Genomic DNA, 20,704 nt, shown 5'->3' on the forward strand with positions numbered 1-20,704 from the left:
ACACAGCAGCCCCCTCTCCCTCAACATACGCTGAGGATGCCTTATCTTCCTTCACCCATTCATCCATTACACCCACAGACTTCCCTGTCATTGTGCAATATCAGTGCACATCTGTCTACATCATGGACACCTCCTCTTTCATCTCCACTTTGTCTTTCCAATTTTGCTTTGACCTCTAATACCCATGTTCACTTGTAGTCATATTCCCCCCTCGGGCCCTGATTTGTGTGCCACGTGTCCATCAAGCTCGTACCCATCGCATGAATTGCTATGTGCTAAAAATAAACTGTATCAATATCTAAAATGGTTAGACTTATTAGATCCAAGTATTGATTTAGATTTTACAGATATATAGAAGATAGTCTCAGAGAACTAATGCTGTTAATAGTAGAAGAACAGTCATGGTTTTTTTCTGTCGTGGTTTTATTTTGTTATTTCTGTTGTTCCTGTGTGTCCTTTCCTTTTCCACTCTCTGTCTTCAGCTTCACAGCAGCTGTGTTCCAGTCTGCGCTGCCAGATGGTTGCTGCCCGTCCTCACGGTAAACTCTCTCTCGACCCTCCATTCTCTCATGTTCCTGTTATATATTTCTAAATTCCGTGCGTGCTTGATCTTCTTTCTGCCGCCTCCGTAGTTGGTTCTCTTCGCTCTGTTTTCTGCTTTCTCGCTTTCCTCGTGGGTGTGTGTTTTCCACCACTGAGTGATTTCATTTTATTTGGCCTTGTGAGTTAATTTCCGAGTGCTCTTGTGTTCTCCCTGGCTTGATTTATAACTCACCTCCTTTCCGTTCCAGGTTTGGCCCCTGCCCTTGAGTGTATTTCTCGGTCTGAGTTCTAGTTCCGGCATCCTTGGTTCTCCTTCCTGTTCTACTTTTAAGATCTCATGACATTGTTCATAAACCTTGTTAAATCTACCCTCTTTTTTCTTTTGTCAACCTGCAACAATTCAGCAATTGGGTCTGATCCCATAGACAGCCATAACAAGAACCCTCCAGCGTGGTGCATCACTAAAACTACTAATGTAAAGTAGAGAAAGAAAATTGGACATGTTATCAAGCGATATTGGGAAAATTCAGTTATCAATGTTACTTAACCCAACGCCAACATGAAAACAGCAAGTTCCTTGTGTTTTATTCCTTCCTTGTTTATTGTCAACTGCTGAATTATCAGTGTAAAACAGCTGAACTGAATTGACAATGAACTTTCCCAATGATTTAGCAGTCCTTAAAACAAGATCCATCTTTTTTCAACATTGTACGAGAAGAAACTAAAGACAACGGAGACGATTTTCAAAGAAAAAAAAAACATTTTGTCGCAAAATATTTTTTTGATGAACTGGCACAGTCCTGGTTTAAATGCCCTCCTGAAAGCCCTCTCTCTTATGTAGCTCTTTGTGAGCATAAACAAAAAATAAATCAATAAAGTGTGCTTGGAAAGCATATGTTCTGGCTGCTGTAATTATGATAGCATTATTCAATTCATTAATTTGAGGGCTGCTGGTCAGCATAATCATTCCTGTAATGGCAGAATTCAACCGACCTAATGGCCTTTGAGGTAATGAGGTTTAAGATATAAAGCCCCTTAAACAACAATAATGACCGTACAACGCTGTTCCGAACCATCTCTTCAATAATATTCACATTAGCGTCCTGTCCTCACCTCACCTTTACCTGGCAAGGTGATGGGAAAATGGCGCGAGTGGGAGCTAATGGAGCATTTTGTCATCTGATTTAACATGCACTTTTACTGGCAACTAGCAGTGCTGGGATTTATGACTGGGCAGAGCAGGTCAGCAGCCAGCTCAGCCTGGGAAGAAGTTTTCTCCACGCAGAGGGAAGGGCTGCACTTCAGTGTTTAATGAATGACCAATCTGTTAATTCTAGAGCATATCTGGCGGCTAGGTTGTGCAGCCAGACACTTTGCTGCCACTACACTTAGCGGATGTCTGAATGACGAATGAGCGTAAGGAACATCCTAAATCACACACTCATCTGTCGCCGTACTTTTCTAAGCGCGAGCGTACACGCGATTTCTCAAGGGTAATCGCGTGGCTTGTTTTATTATGATGTCAAACGGAGGTTATTTGAGGATCAAAAATGTCTCTTGCTTCCATCTGAACTACCATGAACTCAAGTTGAAACATTCATCTTTCGCCATGGGCTGTTTGTATAATCTCAAAACATTCATAGCAGTAAACAAAAGGCGGGGAAGATTCTAAACACAGACTAAAGTGCAAGGCTGTCGGGATGACTCCGGGAGGATTAACATGACTTTCTGAGTTGATGATGTTTGTGCATGGTTTTCATGGGTAAATTAGCTTGAACTTGCACATTTAGATTTACAACGCCACTTGTGACAACATAAAAGTATCACCAGAAGCGAAGCTGCGAAGCCACAGGTTGATGGTGACAGGACTCTTGTCTATTCAAAATGTGTGTGCTGCACAATTTCATGGATTTTTAGAGGCGATAATCCCAGCTGAGACATTTAATGCAGTTCAGTGCTTGTGTGACTCGCCTTGCAAGTCGATACGTGTCCAACTGAAAACCAATATTTCTGAGCAATGGATGCTGATTTTGGCAAAAATATATTTTACCACGGGAATCGCTGGTGAGATTACGCCAGGTGCTGTGGTTGAGACGAGGGTTTTGCAGTGGCGCTGGGTCCAATAAAATATGGAGAAAATATGGAGCAGATACATATTGTTTTGTTCGCATCATCACCACAACTATATTACAAATAGAACAGTAGAACTGCCGTTTATTAAATGTAATTAAAATGGCTACTGTGAAACTCCCATTACAGGGAAAGCATATCGAGTCATAGTAATGTATGTCGACAGTTTGCAGGAGCGTTAGCATCTGTACATTGCACATATATGCTCAGGCTCTAACATTCATTTTCTATAGTGTTAGTCTGCCAATAAAGGCATCCAGAAAGTGATAGCGAAATTGGAAACGTGACGCATTTATCAGAGACTAGCACAGAAGTGACACACTTTAAGTGACTTGAACATTGATCAATGGTAGCTTTCCAGTCATGGGAAGAGACCACTGGGAAAGGCTGATCAATTGCTGCTCCGTGGGTTACCTGGCTTGTTTGGACCTGGCTGTGGTGGAGCCAGGTCCAAACAGGGTGGACAGGTGGAGTCTGGTCGGAACAGTGGGAAGGACAATAATGAAAAAAAGAAAAAAATTATATATATATATATATATATATATATATATATATATATATATATATATATATATATATATATATATATATATATATATTTTTTTTTTTTTATATATTTTTTTTTTATTTTTATTTTTTTGAAGGCTGTAAAATAAAATCTCTGTATACTTTCAATACATTTTTGCTACTGTCACTTGCCCTGTATTACGATTTAGTCATCCAGCATCACCATCAACCGGACAATCTATGCAGCGCTCAAAAATCAATTACATCGATCCAGTCATCGGTCCTTACAGCGGTATGATCTTAAGTACTTATGGCGCTAATTTGCTAATCGATACCTATTCACCAGCGCAGCCTTTAACGGGTTAATGTCTTGGGAATTGCCTGGTGCTCACCAATTTCACGTCTGCGTGTTGCGACCATGATAATCTATCAGAACACCGCCTCTTCAAGAGCGTTTTATTAGAAGAAGCGCGGCTGAAGGCAAACCAAAACAATCTGCTCGGAAAACCCTTTGGAAAAAGCGCACATCACACAGAATAATATGCACGTGCCCTCCAACAATTCCAACATGAAAAGAAATCGGCTGCACCCTGGACATTTCACGCCATTTTCATCTATTTTATTTTTCTTCCCCAAAGAGCCTCAATCACATCATGGTTCAACCAACAAATCGGTAAAATGAGGGAGAAACATCCACAGGAACATTATTCTGCTGAATAGTAATGAAAATTCAGAACGTGAAAAAAAATGACGGGGAAAACTTTTTTCCACTTCAAAGGCATAATATTCAGAGAATCGATCTGTAAAAGCACTCGTGCATGCAGCATGGGGCGGACAGAGCTGGTTGTCCTCAGGTCACCACCCGTCTGCTCACCTGGCAGTCAAATGTCGCCGGGTTGTCGCGTTAACAATGCTAGCATGGCACATCAGCAAATGAACCATCAACCATGTCTTGACCTTTTACGTGATGGTTTCAATTCACCCATTATTCGAGACGGATGTGGATGTCTTCATGAACAGAAATGACTGGAAACAAATATTCACATCTGTGGCTGTCGCTCACGTCGTCCTCAACAATAACAGGAGCCGAATATTTGAAATGACATTTGAAATCATCTCGATGATGCCCCATCGCTGTGGCTTCCGCCGAGCCAGCGGAAGAGAGCACAAGCCTGCCAGCTGAAATCATGCGTCAGAACACCGTGATGTGCGAAGACTGATGCTAATCTCCTGCTGGCATTTTAAGTGGTTTGCCTCTTAGCGAAGCCACAAATGGTTTGGTTACGCAAAGACGGCTTTCTGAACTTTCATTTACAGGTGAGAAGAGTCATCTATCTTTTCCCTTTCTTCTTGAGGAGTAACCTCGAAAGCTTCAGTGTTGGACATGCTCAGAGCACTTCACCTGCGAGGGATCTTTTCCATCCCTGACCCACCAGTGGGGGTTCACTCCCCCTTGGCTGTGCTCTCGCTCTATCTCAGCTGGACAGTAAAGAAACTAAACCCTTATTGCTGCAGTTGCAGTTGCAGTTTTGAAGTTGAAATGGTTATTGCGCATTCCAAATGTGTCATATTAGGAGCAGTTGTAGTCATTCTTTTCTGTTTGCATGGTTTTTTTTTTAAACAAAGTGGACCAATCTACTCACCAAAACTGTGACCACACGTAGCACCACTCCTCTCATGTTGTTTTCCAATTTCCTGTCTGACAGAGTCCCGTTTAATCCATGAACTGGATCCCATGTGGCCAGCTGCAATGAAAGCAAACAACACGGTCAGATGAACTGAGACCAGGTAAACCTCACATGATGGGATGGCAGTACACCGATTTGTTCAGCAGTAATGTGACACCTTTTAGAGGTCAAGCAAAACACAAACCTCCGAGAAACAAAGAGTAGAGGAGAATGCGCGCACACACACACACACACACACACACACAATGCTATTAGATACTACTAGTACTACTACTGCTAATAATAATAATAATAATAATAATCGTTATTATTATTATTATTATTATTATTATTATTATTATTATTATTATTATTATTATTATTAGTAGTAGTAGTAGTAGTAGTAGTAGTAGTAGTATAATAACACAATGAAATAAAAATTACTCCAATAAATATTTGATCTTGCATTGACATACTTACTTTATAATAGTTTATCATTAATCATATCATACTTTTTCAACGTTGCTAAGTTTTGTTCTTGGTGTTTCCCATATGTCAAACTTTTGATACTGATCTTGTCTGTCACTTGGACTTAAATGAAAGCAGAAGGATTATCAAAGAATATATTTCATTTCATTCATTTCAGTCATGAGCTATTTTATTTCATTTTATTTTATTTTATTTTATTTTATTTTATTTTATTTTATTTTATTCTGTCTTCGCAAATTGTGGTTCTACATTTCATGGACTGTGGATGACAATGGAATGGAATGATAAGCATTCTCCTGAACCTTTCCTCCTCCTTAAAGCGCGTCTAATAAACGTGCTCACTTGCTCACTTATTAGCATCATGCATACTGGATCAGCGGGGCAACAGGATACTGTGAGCAGAAATGTCATCATCTGTTATTGTCACGACCATATTTTCATTATCATTTAACCAGTGAACAGTCTATCCTGATGCATTTCGAAATCCATACCCACAGCTATTAAAAGTCTGCATGAGTGTGAGACTCCTTTCAGCCTGATGGGGGAGATGTGGAGCTAGAGTGAGCCTGACTTCCCCTCGCACACATTTCCGTCTCATCCTAGAATTGTACAGCCAAAATCATGGGCAATGTCAAATTCTGTCTCTGAGTTGAAGAAACCGGAGTTGATTTTGAAACACAGATGAGCTGCTGCTACATCCTTATCGCCGTAATCCCAGAGTCAATACCACCCTAAATCACAGTGTGTGAGTCCACTCTATGCACCGAACACACACTACTGTCAACTGCTCCCTCTTATCAGAAGGCAAAAATATGTATGTGCTCCTGAGGATTAGAAGTATCAACTACAGCAAGTGTCAAAGGAAGAAATGCAGAAAAGTTTATGGACAGTAGTGCATGTATAAAATATGCAGTTCCACAGACAAGCAGGCTAAACTCTCTCCACAGTGTTGCCGATCGAACTAACAAAGTTTGTTTTAGTGTGTCTCGCAGTGCACTGTGTAACTGGTGAGATGGCTTTATGTTGTGACTTAGTCATGTTTGAAAAAGGCAGAAGGAGTCGAGGAAAACAATAGCGGCAACCTTCAGCTCAACACTCAAACTCTACTGAATTTCAACATTGAATTTATATTGTGGGCAATTTGGAGTTCATCCAATAATGTTTCCACCTGAAATTGGAGGAGAAGAATCCTTGCCAAGTACTCCCAGGAGTACTTCCTGCACAGCTGATGATGATGTACTAGAACTACATCATCCATGATCCTCCATCAGTCATGGGCAGATCAGAGACTGAGGAGGTCACTGGCTGTCATCTTCCACCGACCCAACGACGTCAGTGTTTCCAAGACACCAATGCTGTTCGGCTTGGACACCCAACGTTTGAACCTCTCCTGCCTGTATCTCTTTTCTTGTGCTGCGAAACATAGTAATAATCTGCTGTTCCAATTCAGAAACTGTTCCATTATACTTAATTCATTTTACTGTGGCCATCACTACAATTATTATCCTTGAATTGAGCTCAACATGAAAATGATTCTGACTGTAGCAAAGACACTTACAAACATGAAAGTATGCTATACAGGAAAAGAGAGGGGCTAATTCTCTGCTGTGAAAATAGGGTGGTAAGGTGGTGGCAGCACTACTAAAAAGCTTGGCCAGGATTTAGATTTCCTGACTAGATGAGGCATAGATTTAGACTTATAGTTGACTACATTTGAGATAGAGGAGTCAACTCAAAGTAGATGAAAGATTCTAAAAATGTGACTTATTGTGTGATTTAAATGAGCAAATCTTGTCAAAAAAAAAAAAAGAAAATGTCTGTACCAGCTCTATAACCTACATTGCAATGTCGACTGAAAGTGTGAGGTTTCATGTACTGAGCGCAACACTGACGGGACCCAGCGTCGATCCTTTGCGATGTCCCGACATCAAAATCATACTTTGTGTTTGAAAGGGAACTCGCACATCCAGCTGAGAAAACTCTTAAATTCAAACCACATGAAGCTGACAGGCTCCTGCTATCAGATTCGCGGGAGTCCAAGCGACGCACCGGCGGGTCTTGTTGACTTCATATTCCACAGATCCAATAGGGGGTCCAAGTTAAGTCCCGGAACTTTCTAAGTTATTCAGGGCAAGGATGAAAAACACCTGAGGACTTCCAAAGCCAACAGGTCTTTAATTCTGTAGTCCAGTGACATGGAGGATCGATCAGGACAATGCTTTGGCTCGCAGACATCGATCAATAAAACATTGCAAGGTAAAAATATACAAGATTAAAATGAATGCCAAGGGTAAAAAAAAACTCTCCATAATGAAGTAGATTTATTCAACATTAGGTATATCACGTAACCACTGGATGTCCAAGTGACAGACCGTTTCAGGCTTCAGCTGAATGTTTGATTTAAATAAGAGAGGAATTATCTAATGATATTTGTGCAGCATTTTCCATGTAAGCCACTCAAATGAGGCTGAATATCTCTGTCAACATCTCTGATCTGTCACTTAATCATGCAATAAGATTTGAGAAGAGCGGCAAAATAAACAGCTCGAACTTCGCTCCGTGACTCACAAGCAAAAGCACAGTGGCGCATCTCATTTAACTGCACCGGGGTCACATGCACTTTGTTTAGAATAGTGCGGCGGCAGTTTCTACAGCGCTCGTGGGCATATGTGATTTCAGTGGATCTAATTGTCTTTTTTTTTTTTTTACAAAAGACGTGCACAACAAATTAACGGATGGTGCTGCCCGTGATGTTTGTGGATCTTGCTAGGAGTTAAAGAGTGGAGATCAGGTTCAGATGAATATGCTTGTTTTTTTTGTGCTCCTTTGTTTAGAAGTCAAGGAAAATGTGAGGGATCTAAATTGAATGTGTTTGTAACGTGCCATTCAGTCAACAATTCATACTTGAATACTTGAATCTGATTCAAAAATCCCTGACTTCTGTCGGAGCTACATGCATGCAAGTGTGTGTTTAACAGACAGGCAGCCCTGAATCCAAAGAAAGATGCAGGAGTTATTTTCCTGGAGACTCGCTGTGTTTTTAGCTTTTTTGTCTCATGATTTGGGACTTAAAAACACACATTTCAACTGTGAATAACAGCACTTCACCTCATGCTAACTTTACTTAAGCAGCATAGTTTTACTTTTTCTTTATTCACTCAATCCATTGTCAAGAATAAGCAATGCCAACGTTTGAAGAAGAAACCCTCGGAAAACTGGAGTCCAGGAAGCAGTTACCTCACAAACATTCCGGATAGTGCAAGAAAAGGGGACCTGAAAGAGATGTCTGTGTGCATATGTTGCAACACTGGTGGAAAATGTACCAACTTGACGTGAACTCAGGACAATGACTTCTTTAACCATAAATACGATGTACCAAACCAGGGCGGCATTGGAATAGCACATACCTCAGCCAAAGTCTTCACCAAACATTTCGTTGTTGACACAGTTTCGTGGAACATGATTTACTTCATTTTTTTCACTTTTTCTCCCAGCTTGTCTTTGTCAACCAAAATCACATCACTAGTAAATTAACCCATTTCCAACCAACCCTGAACATGTCATTGAAACACACATAACCTCCACTGCTCCATGATCGGATAGTAAGTAATGGGCATAAGTACTCATGAACCGCATGGTTGTCTTTCCCGCTTTGGCTCCTAGGTACACGCATCGCCAACATTTTTCATCCAACAAAAATATCTTTCCACTCAACACCTCCAAATCTCATGGCCTTTAAACCTTTGTCTTGAAAGTGCTCATGAGCTGCACCTCTGATTCATTCATTCCGGACCTTGTCCTGTCTTGACACTCCCAATCTTCACACCAGAAACTTGCTGCTCACCACACTCATGTAGTGGTTCCCTTTCACGTTTCTCACTTCTTTGATGCCACATTCCTGTCCACCAGTTCCACCCTGCCTGCACTCTCTTCCTCACCTTTCTTTGTGCCTATTACTGCAGTATTCTGTTTTTCTCTGGATGACTATACACTGATACTGCTCTTCTCTCCAGCCTTTCCTCTTCCGAACTCTCACAATACACCACAATATGATCAGCAAACATTGTCACCTACATCCTCATTTTTTAATTCTGAATCTTATTGACTCATATTCTGGTGTGTTTCCAATGGTGACCACATTTTCATGCAGAAAATATCCTTCCTTCAACTGCGTTTAATATCATGGCACAGGCATGATTTAGATTGGTGTGTGTGTGTGCTTGTCATTGTATAGCTATATTTGTGGGGACAAATTCTTAGAAACACACCTACTTGTGGGCATCTAGTGAATTTGTGGGGGTATTTTGCTGGTCCCTATGAGCTTAAGCTTCATATTGAGGATTAAAACTTCAAAATAACTGGGTCATTCTAATTTAAGTTTGGTCTACATCCTGGTCGTGGGGACATTTTGGCCTGTCCTCACAAGGTTTAGAGGGTAAAAACAGTCAGTAAAAGTAGTTTATTATAAAATTGGGCACAAGTTTGATTCTCATTCTTGATTTTGGTTAGCCACTTGTTTTGGATGGTTAAGTTAGAGCATTGTCAATGAGCGGTTCTCACAAAAATAGTGAAGCAAATGTGTGAGTGTGTGTTACGGTTAGCAGAGTGTGTGAGTGACTGTAGTTGAAGCAGATCTAGTCATAGACACATGATCTTTTACTACATATAACTGTTGAGGAGTTGACACTTCCAAGGCACAGCAGAGGTGACATATTCCGACAAGTGTAATTTCTCTCTCCCATTGTTTTACTAAGATCTTTCCATGCATTTCTGAAGTCCGGTCTTGGCTCGACTAAGGCAGTGGCTCAGTTTTATGGACAGTCATGCATCATGTTCTATGTGTAATTTGTGCCCTACAAGAAAATGGGTCTTTCAACTTCTGGAACAAAATCTTCCAAACTTTCCGCAGGCCACATAAATGTCGCCAGACAATGTCAAGAAATTACTGAACAAAAACAAATATGACAAAGTGTTTTACTTGGGGATGTTGTTGTTGTTTGTAATGTCATTAGGATTCACGACCGGGAATTCGTGTTCCATCATTATCACGCTCTTTTTTTTGTCATTAGGACCATTGTGCCTAATGTGCTGACGATCGTAGGAGAAACAATTGAGGCAATGTTGAATTGTAGCTTTAATGTTAGATGTGGCTCTCCAGGGAAATCATGTTGCATCTGTAGAAAACAGATATGGTAGAAAGCAGGGCGACATGAATCTGCTGTGATTTATGCACCTCAGCCTCAGACGGAGCACTTCAGGAGAATGAGCCATTGGGTTTTTTTGACTCTCACATTATGACTTCATCATGTCCTGCTGTTAGCACGCAATGTTCTCAGTGTTTCCTTGTTTCCTTTGAAGGATTAATGTATATTTTAGGATGGTTTCAAACAGCCGGTGAAACACCTGCTTAATTTTAACTCACCATATGGAGATGTATAGCACAGTCAGGAGTGTGAGTTGGATGTACAGTTAAGACAACAGGAACAGGGAATGGGCCAGTAAAGATCAACAACACCAGTAAGTAGCCGCTCCCTTCTAATAACTCTCATCATCTTTTGGGGAGGAGAACATGCTTACATGCTCAACACCACGATTAGAACATCCAGCCGCCACGCAACTGTTATCTGCTCTCTAATACTGAAGCTAAAGAACTTGGCAAAAGCTTGTTCGTAAGACAAAACATTGTCTTGAGGTGTCAAATAGTTGAAGCAGAAGTCAGCCTTAAAAAAACTTTTCCCTCCCTGTGCTTTATTCCTGTTTGGATGTCACTTGCTTTACAGTATAGTTCACCTTATGTGGCTCTCCCCCTCTCAAGGTCACTGCGACTAAAACGCTACCAAGTGACACATCATCACATATAGTCCAAAGGGAGGGAGCTCTGTACCATGGCTGACCCGAACCCCAATCTCCTTTTACGTGAGGTACTACCCAAGTCAAATCTCTGTGTCAACATAGGACGAAAAGTCACTTGTGATTTAACGCTTTAGTGAGAATATGTTTCTTGTGATGTCATACTGACAGTCTCCAGCAATCCAAATGTCTGTATCACATCTCATGAGTTTCTCACCTCACCTCCCTCTGGCAACCAAGAGTTGAACCTCGGCGATGTGACTTTTGTTTTTATTGTTTCATATAAACACAACAATCCACGAAGCAGTCGATAACAGGTGACATTTCAAAATGACAGCGCCAGCCGCAGCTGCTGAGCAGGTTTGGACAAAAGTCAACATGCACAAAAGGTTGAAAAGTAAACTTGGGAAAGTACCACATAGTACTTGAGTGCCTGAAAACATGGCTGTAGAATTATGCAAATAGAATATAGATCTCTGAGAAAGCTGTCATGATTCCTTCATATTGTTGTCTTCAGCAGGGAAATAAAGCAAATGGTCTTCAGTCTAGAACTAAGGAACCCTATGAAACCCTCTGGCATCCATTTAATGTGCTGCCTTCTTAGACTGCCAAGAAAAAAATTGCAGTTGAAACATAGCAGATTGGTATTCTTTGGAGGTTTGTCTGCATTACCCTCTTGTAAAACACTTGTACGTAAAACATTTGGAGCTCTTTAACTCTTGCAATGGTTGCTTGGTTTCTCAACCTTGGTCCTTTTTACCACTGCCAAAGAACTGATGGGATCTTCAAACACAAATCTGACTGGAAGTAAAATAATTTGAATAAGTTCTGATGGATTCTGATGCATGATATATTGTCTCTCTCAGTAGCGAGAAGGAACGACAGAGTGCGCTTGACTTGTTTCATCGCTGGTTTCATCTCTCTGGAATGCCACTGCCTCATTGCCATCAAAATGGGAATTCACTTGGTGGAGGTCAGCACTCTCTGAGTGCTTTCTTGATTTTCCCAAACCCACATCGTCTTCTATAAAAACAGTGTGGCACGTATCTTGTCACATTTTCATCAAAATGACTGACTGATGGATTGTTATTTGTTTGCCATGTAATGCATCATAAAAAAGTCTTCCAACTTGTCTTTGAGGAATGAAACCCAGACCAGTATTGGTTCGTACTGGTTCGACCATATAAAAGCCTTGGCTCAGACAAGAGAAGCGGAGGGCTACAGCGTCACTGGACTTTGTGCGTGTTTGGTTCAAACAACGTCAGCGTTGCGTGTGTGGAAGAGACTTGGGTCCGTCGTCCCATTCAAAATCTATCTCCTCTCTCTGCGCTAAGCTTGTTTCATCTGCCAAACCCTGGTGTGTTACTTCCAGCCCCGTGACACTCCTTCTGTCATCTCTGCCAAACACTCCACTGTCTGCCATTGCAGCAGGGAGACAGTAGCCAGGCACGAACGCAGACAAGCTGCTAAGCAGTTACACTACTTCTGTCCATGTCCGTTTTCCTCCCCTGATGAGCAACATGTGTGTCAGTGCACTCTCTCAACAGCTTGCACACCAAGTCTTCCTTCTGTCTGCTCTAATCTCTTCCAGTCTTTCAATCCCGTTTTCCTATTCTTTTAGCCCACATACCCCGCTATCCTCCGTCTGCAGCTCTACCTCCTTCCCTCTCTCTATCTGCATCACCTCACACAGAAGGGACAGCTTGTTGCAGAAAGCAGTTTGGGCTTCATTTCTATTACTAGTCAGCATCCCCTGCTGCTTCATTTGAGCCTCGTGTTCCTGCCCACACCCAGCTAAACTAGCTTCCACTGTCATCACCATTGAGCGTATCTGTCGATCCATCATTGGTTTATTGAAACCCCACAGTTGTAGTTATATGAAAAGGACTACACAAAAAGTTCTTGAATATTTATTCATTTTGTTGTTTTTCATTAATAAATAAGTAACACATTTTTTTAGGTCCAACATTTCTCTAAGAGGATTGTCAAAATAATCTGGTGCCTGAGGGTTAATAACTTCACGCAGGAAAAAGCAGGAACGCAGTGTACAGGCCACACACACAACCGCTGAATTGTTTCATAAATTCTGTTTTTTTGTGACATTATTCTGAGGAAATCTCTACATCTATCTTATTAAATTAAGATATAAAAGTCATTTGAATTCACAAAATACATTTCTGTTCTGGTTTGACTTGAAGAAAAAAGAACGGCAGGGCCCAAATCTTCCGAACGGATTGATCCGTTTAAACTTCTGCATTTTTTTTCCTTCTTCTTTTCTTTTTTTAAGTAGAGATGTACTAAATTAAAGTTCTCTGGATCGACGGCACACTAATTAAAAAGACTGTTACCTTTTAATTGCATTTCGATTTGGTGCGGCGACGCCGACATGCTATCTGTGCTATGAAAAATATGACCGAGCCAAAGTCAAAGAAACAATTTACAAATCAATTAACCATGTTTGTTGGTCAGAAACGTTTTTTCTAAAAAAAACAAAACAAAAAAAACCTCTCACTCAAGCAGCTTAAAGTAAAGAAAAGCAGTTACCAATCGGGACAAAAATGGTATTTGGTTGCCATACTAACAATGTAAATATGCAATAGAAAAAGCACATGAGATAAACAATGACATTGAATCTGGGGACAAAACCAAAAGGCAAACTATCTGTATTGATATATTTGCACTACACAATCTGCTCATAAAAACAATCTCCGCAGCACCAGCAGGTGCGCTGCATATTTGTCCTTTCAAGTCACATGTGAAGATTGTAATATCATTCGTGTGATTCTTTTCCAGCTCCTGCAGGATTTACATTCGCCTCAGAATCGTGCCGAAGACACATGAATAAGCAGGTTGCGATGGAAGAGCAAAACCACAGGGACAGTTAATGCACAGCAGGGATAATCTTGAGACACGCTAAATATAAATGCCTTTAAAAATGCATGCACATACATGTGGAGTCAGCAATTATACATTTGAATATCTCATATGGTGAAATGTAACAGAGCAGAAGATGGTTTCCAACCATCAAAGGAATGACACATTTCACTTTTCATCAAGTTCTTTTAATTAATTTTCTGCAGCGGTTTGCAGAATTCAATTGTGCGTATTAATATCAGCAGGGTAGAATATTAGCTTCTGTGCTACAGCACTCTGATTTGCCTTAGAAATGCATATATATATATATATATATATATATATATATATTTTTTTTTTTTTATTAAATTTTTTTTTTACAAGCCACTTTTTGAGACAAAGTGACAGCCATGTAACTTTCCTTTTATCATTAAAGTAGATGCAGATTTTTATTGTAATGTCAAGGTGACATTTTTTTTACAAGGTGAATATAAAAAAAATATTGCACATATATTTATAATGCAAACCATGCCGTATAGTGGAACTGAAATTATAAGGGGAAATAGGAGGACATTTTGAACAGAAGTAGTCAAATATATTATGCAACTGGAGTATTTTCCACCACATTGATTGCATCATTGATATTCATGCAAATACATTTACATTCCAAGTTTTTAGTTATCGAACGTTGCAGTGGGGTTGGGATTGTTAGGAATCGTGAGACCTGTTTTCAGCCACTGCACCTTTTTATGCACTTCACTGAAGAGGCAAATCATGAATAAATGAGCTGAAAAGTAGGATTCTCATTTGGGCGGAACACGTGAAGAACATGTAATTATGGCGCTGCATAATCAGAGGAGTTTGAATATGTTATGGCAAATCCATCTCAGTCAAGTTTCTTGACTACGTTCGAGACTGCGTGGGAACCATTGATAAACAAACAAACCCGCTATTTTTTCATTATTTTGAAAGAAGAATCGTCAAATCTGACATGCTAAAGAACAATGTGCAGCCGTGACCATATTTCTCAGTTATTCGCAGCATCAGATTGAACTGAATAGACTCATGACTGAAATAAAAAGTAACCACATTGGAGAATTATTAGCATCATAAAATAATGAGTGAGTCAAGAGGGTGGTTTAAAATGATCACTGTCTAAGCAAGTGCACAGGACTAATACATGCACAACATCACAAATATTACTCTTGACTGGAAGTAATGCACTGTACCGATGAATATAAAGTAGAGAAAAAGACTTTGAATTTGCATTTGCAAGGGAGTGTGGAAGATTATTTTACCTTCAAAGGGGAGCCAAATCAAAGAGCAGGGAAAGCTGTTAACTACAGAAACACTGTTGATCATACGATGATATATATATATATCAGCATGCTGCTTAAAGTCACAGACCCGTAAAACCTGGTTATGTTGTTTGACACCATGTAAACAAGCAAAACGGTGCGAGGATAACAGTGCACTTCAAACGATGAAGCTCTGGTTGGTGTGCAGTTTCAATCACCTGATACATTCATTCAGGCGACTGTTTGATAGGTGCTACTGCTGTGTGAAGACCCTGGTGGAGAGATGGCCAGAGAGGGTGCTGACATGCAGTCGGAAGTCACACTGTCGTCTCGTGTGTGGACAGTTTAGACACTCGTCAGAAGCTGTGACCCGACTGTGCACTTCTGATGTTGATGGTGTCCACGAGCTTTCAGACTTTGTTGGGACACACTGTTTAACACATTTCTTGATGCCAGCAGAGAGACAACTCTCCCTTGTCCAAATCTAGCCTTTGAAAGGAAGCTACAGAGCCATTTAGAGGTCATGAACAAGGATGGTACCAGGTGTGGGATGGTGCACACACACGTTTCGGCAAAATAAAGCAAAATTACCCTGCAAAATCTCACATTGATAGATGAAAAACATCTATCATATAGTAAGTAATATAGTGTACTCGCCAAAAATCGTCAGTGAGTACACTATATTACTAAACTGAAAAGTTTACTGAACTGAAGTGGATGGTTACAATACCTGTTTTGACGGAGGCTCTCACAACACCAACACATTTAGAGCTTTTTTTTAAATTTTTGGACGCACATTCGCTCACACCTCCATAGAGATGGCGGTACAAACCACTTCCGCTGCCTGTATTTTTTAAGTGTAGTATTGTACATGATAATTACACACTCATGTGTCCCGTCAAAGCATATATTTGTCCACCGCATTTGTAAAGTTGAGTGGTGTGAGTTCACCAGTCCAACACAACATGGCACAATGGATGAAGTCAAGGACCTACCGTGTGTTCACCAGACCCAGTGCATTAAATACGCATTCAAGCTGCTGGTGTGAAACAATCCCTTTGGGCTGGTCATAGTACATCAGGTGCACACTTTTAAATTGTTAGAAATACACTGTTTTTGGATGAAAAACCTCAAGTACTTTCATGTCAAACTCGAGGCCTTCATCACGTCTACCTATGAGCCACTACTCACTCGTGCTGGACCACAAATATTGTTCAGTAGATTCCGTGAAATATTGTCAATTCAAGAAAACAGAGTGGATACCAACTAAAGTAAGAAACAACGCAAGTGTCCTGACAAGTGTCCTTCATGACTTCCAACAATGAAAAATCAGGGTGAACGTCAGGGTGAGTCTCCCTCTCAGATGGTGAGGATCTCGGAGCTGGAGTCAGACTGTGAGTCTATCCATGCAGGATGTGGCATACATTTCTACACGTTTAGCCTGTGGGCTGCCAACGCGGTTTATATCTCTTTTTCGCATGAGTGGCATGGCAGGATGTAAATAAACGTAATTGTATATTTCCGAAAAGAGAGGCACGCAGTGCAAGGATGACTGTAGCTTCTGTAATCCAAGGTTTACACGCTGTAATGCTGTTTAAAGCCTGCAGGCCCTGCTGGCAGGAGGAGAGATGGAGAGTTCCAGAGAGAGAGAGGGAGATGGTGGGACACAATAGTCAAGACGTGGAATGTAAAGACGTATTCAGGGCAGTCAGGGAGAAATATTAAATGAAGAAAAATGTGTACCTATGGATTTAATGTTCTCACGCATGAATGACTTCTGCACTAAATAAAATCCAATTTATCTTGCATGATTGTGCACATGAATATGTTATGTCAAGCCAAATAACCCAAAATGAACAGCTATATTTTGACCTTTTTAATCCTAAAAGAAATCCAGCATTATCTTCATTCTAGTTCAAGCATATTTTTTTTCATTTTCATCAGATGTTTACACTTCAGTAGGGAGCGTGGACATGCAGCGGCGCAGCTTAAATTTGACTTAAGAAGGAAAGTTCAGCGCAATATTTAAACTTCTCAAACGAAAAATGATTTCTCACACAGATGTACAAAGAGATCTCTCCTTGCTCCGAGATTAATTCTAAGGTAACACTCCGGGACACAAAGCCAAAGCATGGCTACGCATGCTAATACCATTCAGATATTGTCCTGACGAAGCCGATGGCGGGATAAACAAGGGAGTTGGCAAGCGAGGACAGCAGAGGAGAGGAAATGAAATAAGGAAAAGGGCTTACACAAGGTGGAGGAAGAGGGAGGTAAAGATGGATGGCGTATCAAACCAATGCAAATCTGTCCAGAACAATTCTGCAAAGAGCAGTCACACATACGCACACACACACAGACACACAGTATATATGCCAGTACACTATGTGCAGACAACAAATGCCTACTCCCTCTGCATACAAAGTTTGTGGTGAATCTCCGTCAGTGAATACTGATTTGAAGCAGCTGCGAGACTGAGTAGAGCTGCTGAAAATAAATCGATGAAAATACAAACCACTATCTTGAGCCTGAGTGCACGGTAACCATTGAGTATCTACAGTGACACTGAAGAGCACCACAGAGAGTTTCTGTTCATGTTTTTGTCCTTTCTTTTCAGAGTAAAATCTCATCAAGGTCAGAACTGAATATATGACACGTCTATTAAACTCTTATTAACTCTACCCAAAACCGAAGATGCCATTGTCACCTATCGATTTGAGAGCTCTACTGCAAGGTACGCCCAAGATAAAGTCAGAAGGGTTGAACTTATTCAGCAACTTTAGCAGGAGCTGTTGGTCCATGACGACATGGTAGTGATGGGTAGATGAGGTTTCATGAAACGGTGTCCCGATTTTCAGAGACCACCAGATGGCACCGTCGGCTGCATAATGTATGGACTTGAACAAGTAATTCAATAAAACCTCACATTATGTCTAAACCAGGAGCGCCATCTATTGGCCTAACCCAACAATACACTATTTTCTAACCATCACCCAAACTGGCACGAGCGATGGACCGTCAGGTCTCCTGAGGAAACCCTTACTGTTGCCCTGCCATTCAAACACCAATACAAACCATGACTTTTGACCAAGCAGTGGATTGTCATCCTACTGGAAAAGTACTCGGCAAATTTATATCACAACAGGAAGGGTGCAATTGACACATGTACACATGGATAATTTCATTTATTGCAAACAGAAAGTAGTTACACATTCAGGTCATCTGGCATATTATATTCTCTGTTATTTCTTAGATCCATGCTGAGTGAAATGTAAAGCCGTGTAGTATGGAGGGGGTACGGAGAAACAGATATTCAGAGACAGACTTGTATTATTTAAGAGAGTGTAAGTACATGAACGCATGTCACAGATAAAAGATTGATGTTAACCCCTCATGCGAGGCCTGTTAATGTTTCAAACCCTAAACCAATCTTGCTTCTTAATACCTGTTTAAGAGTAAATGGTCCGGTCGTAAAAGTGCCCCCACTCATGTCCCATGATGCAATGCAACTAATAGTTTTGTTAGAGTTCAAATTAAAATTGCATTCCCAGTTACACGCCTCTCATTCCCCTTTTTTACGATCAAGGAATACCATGTAGAGAGACTGATCAATACATCTGTCATTTTGACGGTTGCGTGACGAAGCTTGACACTGCAGATTCACAGTAAACTGCATGAAGTTATTAAGATTTGACATACATAATCTGACTTGTCTGAATAATTCATTTGGACTTGATCCGCTGCAGTCTTTTGCTATTGCTGACATTACAGCCATCTCCATGGGGTTTGTGTATCAGTCTATATACTTGTGATTTTACCACATTGACAGCTGTGAAATTCCTTGTGTACCCTAAAGATGAATCAGACTGACAGCAGGTATGTGTTTAAAGCTGATAATAAAACAACCAAATCACTACCGAGTGGACGGTTTGGATGAAGCTATAATATTGAGCATATGTTTGCTGATGGGTGATGATGTGCCACATCTTTTTCCACATTATAATCACTTTCTTTTAAGTGGTTCCTTTACAGGTTACCACCTGCTCGGGAGGGCTTTCCATTTTTATGTCCGCATGATAAAATAGATCTCAATGATAAGCTTGTTCTTATTGCATAGTTATAACCTTGCAATTACAGAGGCAAAAACATAGATTGATTCATTTATCTGTTAAGTAGCGGGTCTTTTATGACATCACTTATATATTATGCGGATGTGTCTCCTACAGTATGGGCTTCATCTGCCCATTCAAAATAGAACATTAAAGTATAACGGTTTGAATCAGCACCTTTTTTCAAGGCTTTAGTTATTGATATTCATTGATTCAGGAACATTTTTGCCAAATGTAGAAGTTTCTCACCCTTTTATGGTTCAATTGTTCAAGTATTCTCCTGATATGCTTGATGCAAAAGTTGGAATAGTATCAAGTATTCCAACGTTTTTTCGTGATTGTCTCTGTACAATATATTTTTTCACAGAAAACACAGATTTCAACCACAATTTCTGAAAAAAAAAAGTTGAAGGGGACCAGGAACAGACGACTACATGTCATCAGATGTGTGCTGGTGTCTGCTCTCAGAGTGATAGTCTATGATTTATTTTCAGAATCTTGAAGTAGATTTTCAACTGTCTTTTGCGATGGTTAAACGTCCCAAAACTTCATTGCAGTCTACTGGTGAACAATGACTACCAAACCAGCTGACATCACCATCATCAATAAGAACAAAAAGGGAACAATGTTCTGGTAGTGTTGAGGCTTTTAGTTTAAATATGGACGGCTTCAATCTAACAGGGGTGGAAACTTCATGTTGAGATTTAAAAGAAAACCAAAAGAAACATTAAGAAAATATGTGCTAGTATGTGACTGGTATGGACAGTCCAGAAATTCCCGCCCAGTTTTAGTTGTGTTCCAGGGGAGAAACGGAAGGCCAATGTTTTTTTGAGACCTACGGATGCCATTGATGAAGAACTTTTAAACTCATAGTGTTAGCCATGTTTGTTTGAAAGCTTAGTGGTACGCAGCATGCAAATGGTAAATGTTATTTTATGTCGGTATGTGGCATCATTTCGAAGTTTATTTCACAAAATTATGTCTTGTATTCTAACTGCTAAACACTAAGTTAATGCTATGCTGATGATGATTTTTACGTTTGACGCAACTTTAATTGTTTAAGTTTTTGCAAACGCTAAATTGTTGTGTAACTTGCTGAGTAAAGTTTGGATGTGAGTTCAGTTTTATTATTGCTTCAATTTTGAAGGTTTTCAACCTGATGGTTACATGAAAAAAGCATGAAAATGTCAATTTATTGATCAACTGACTCAAGATTGAGAAGATTCTGAAAACAACTGCAGTTTTGACTGAATATATA

At 40.2% G+C, this 20,704-nt stretch overlaps 1 protein-coding gene across 7 annotated transcripts in view; it reads right to left on the reverse strand.

The window, feature by feature from the left end:
- The window catches only part of grid2 (glutamate receptor, ionotropic, delta 2), a 410,310-nt gene that overhangs the window by 118,040 nt on the left and 271,566 nt on the right, over positions 1-20,704 (reverse strand). For all 7 annotated transcript variants that reach the window (XR_008415513.1, XM_053869669.1, XM_053869670.1 and 4 more), the window contains exon 9: positions 4,824-4,925. Coding sequence is in view for 6 of the 7 variants with exons in the window: in XM_053869669.1 (XP_053725644.1) it covers positions 4,824-4,925 (102 nt within the window). In the remaining variant the exon portion in view is untranslated. The remainder of the gene's footprint in view (positions 1-4,823; positions 4,926-20,704) is intronic.

Source organism: Synchiropus splendidus, chromosome 7 (assembly GCF_027744825.2).
Source record: "Synchiropus splendidus isolate RoL2022-P1 chromosome 7, RoL_Sspl_1.0, whole genome shotgun sequence".
NCBI lineage: Eukaryota > Metazoa > Chordata > Actinopteri > Syngnathiformes > Callionymidae > Synchiropus > Synchiropus splendidus.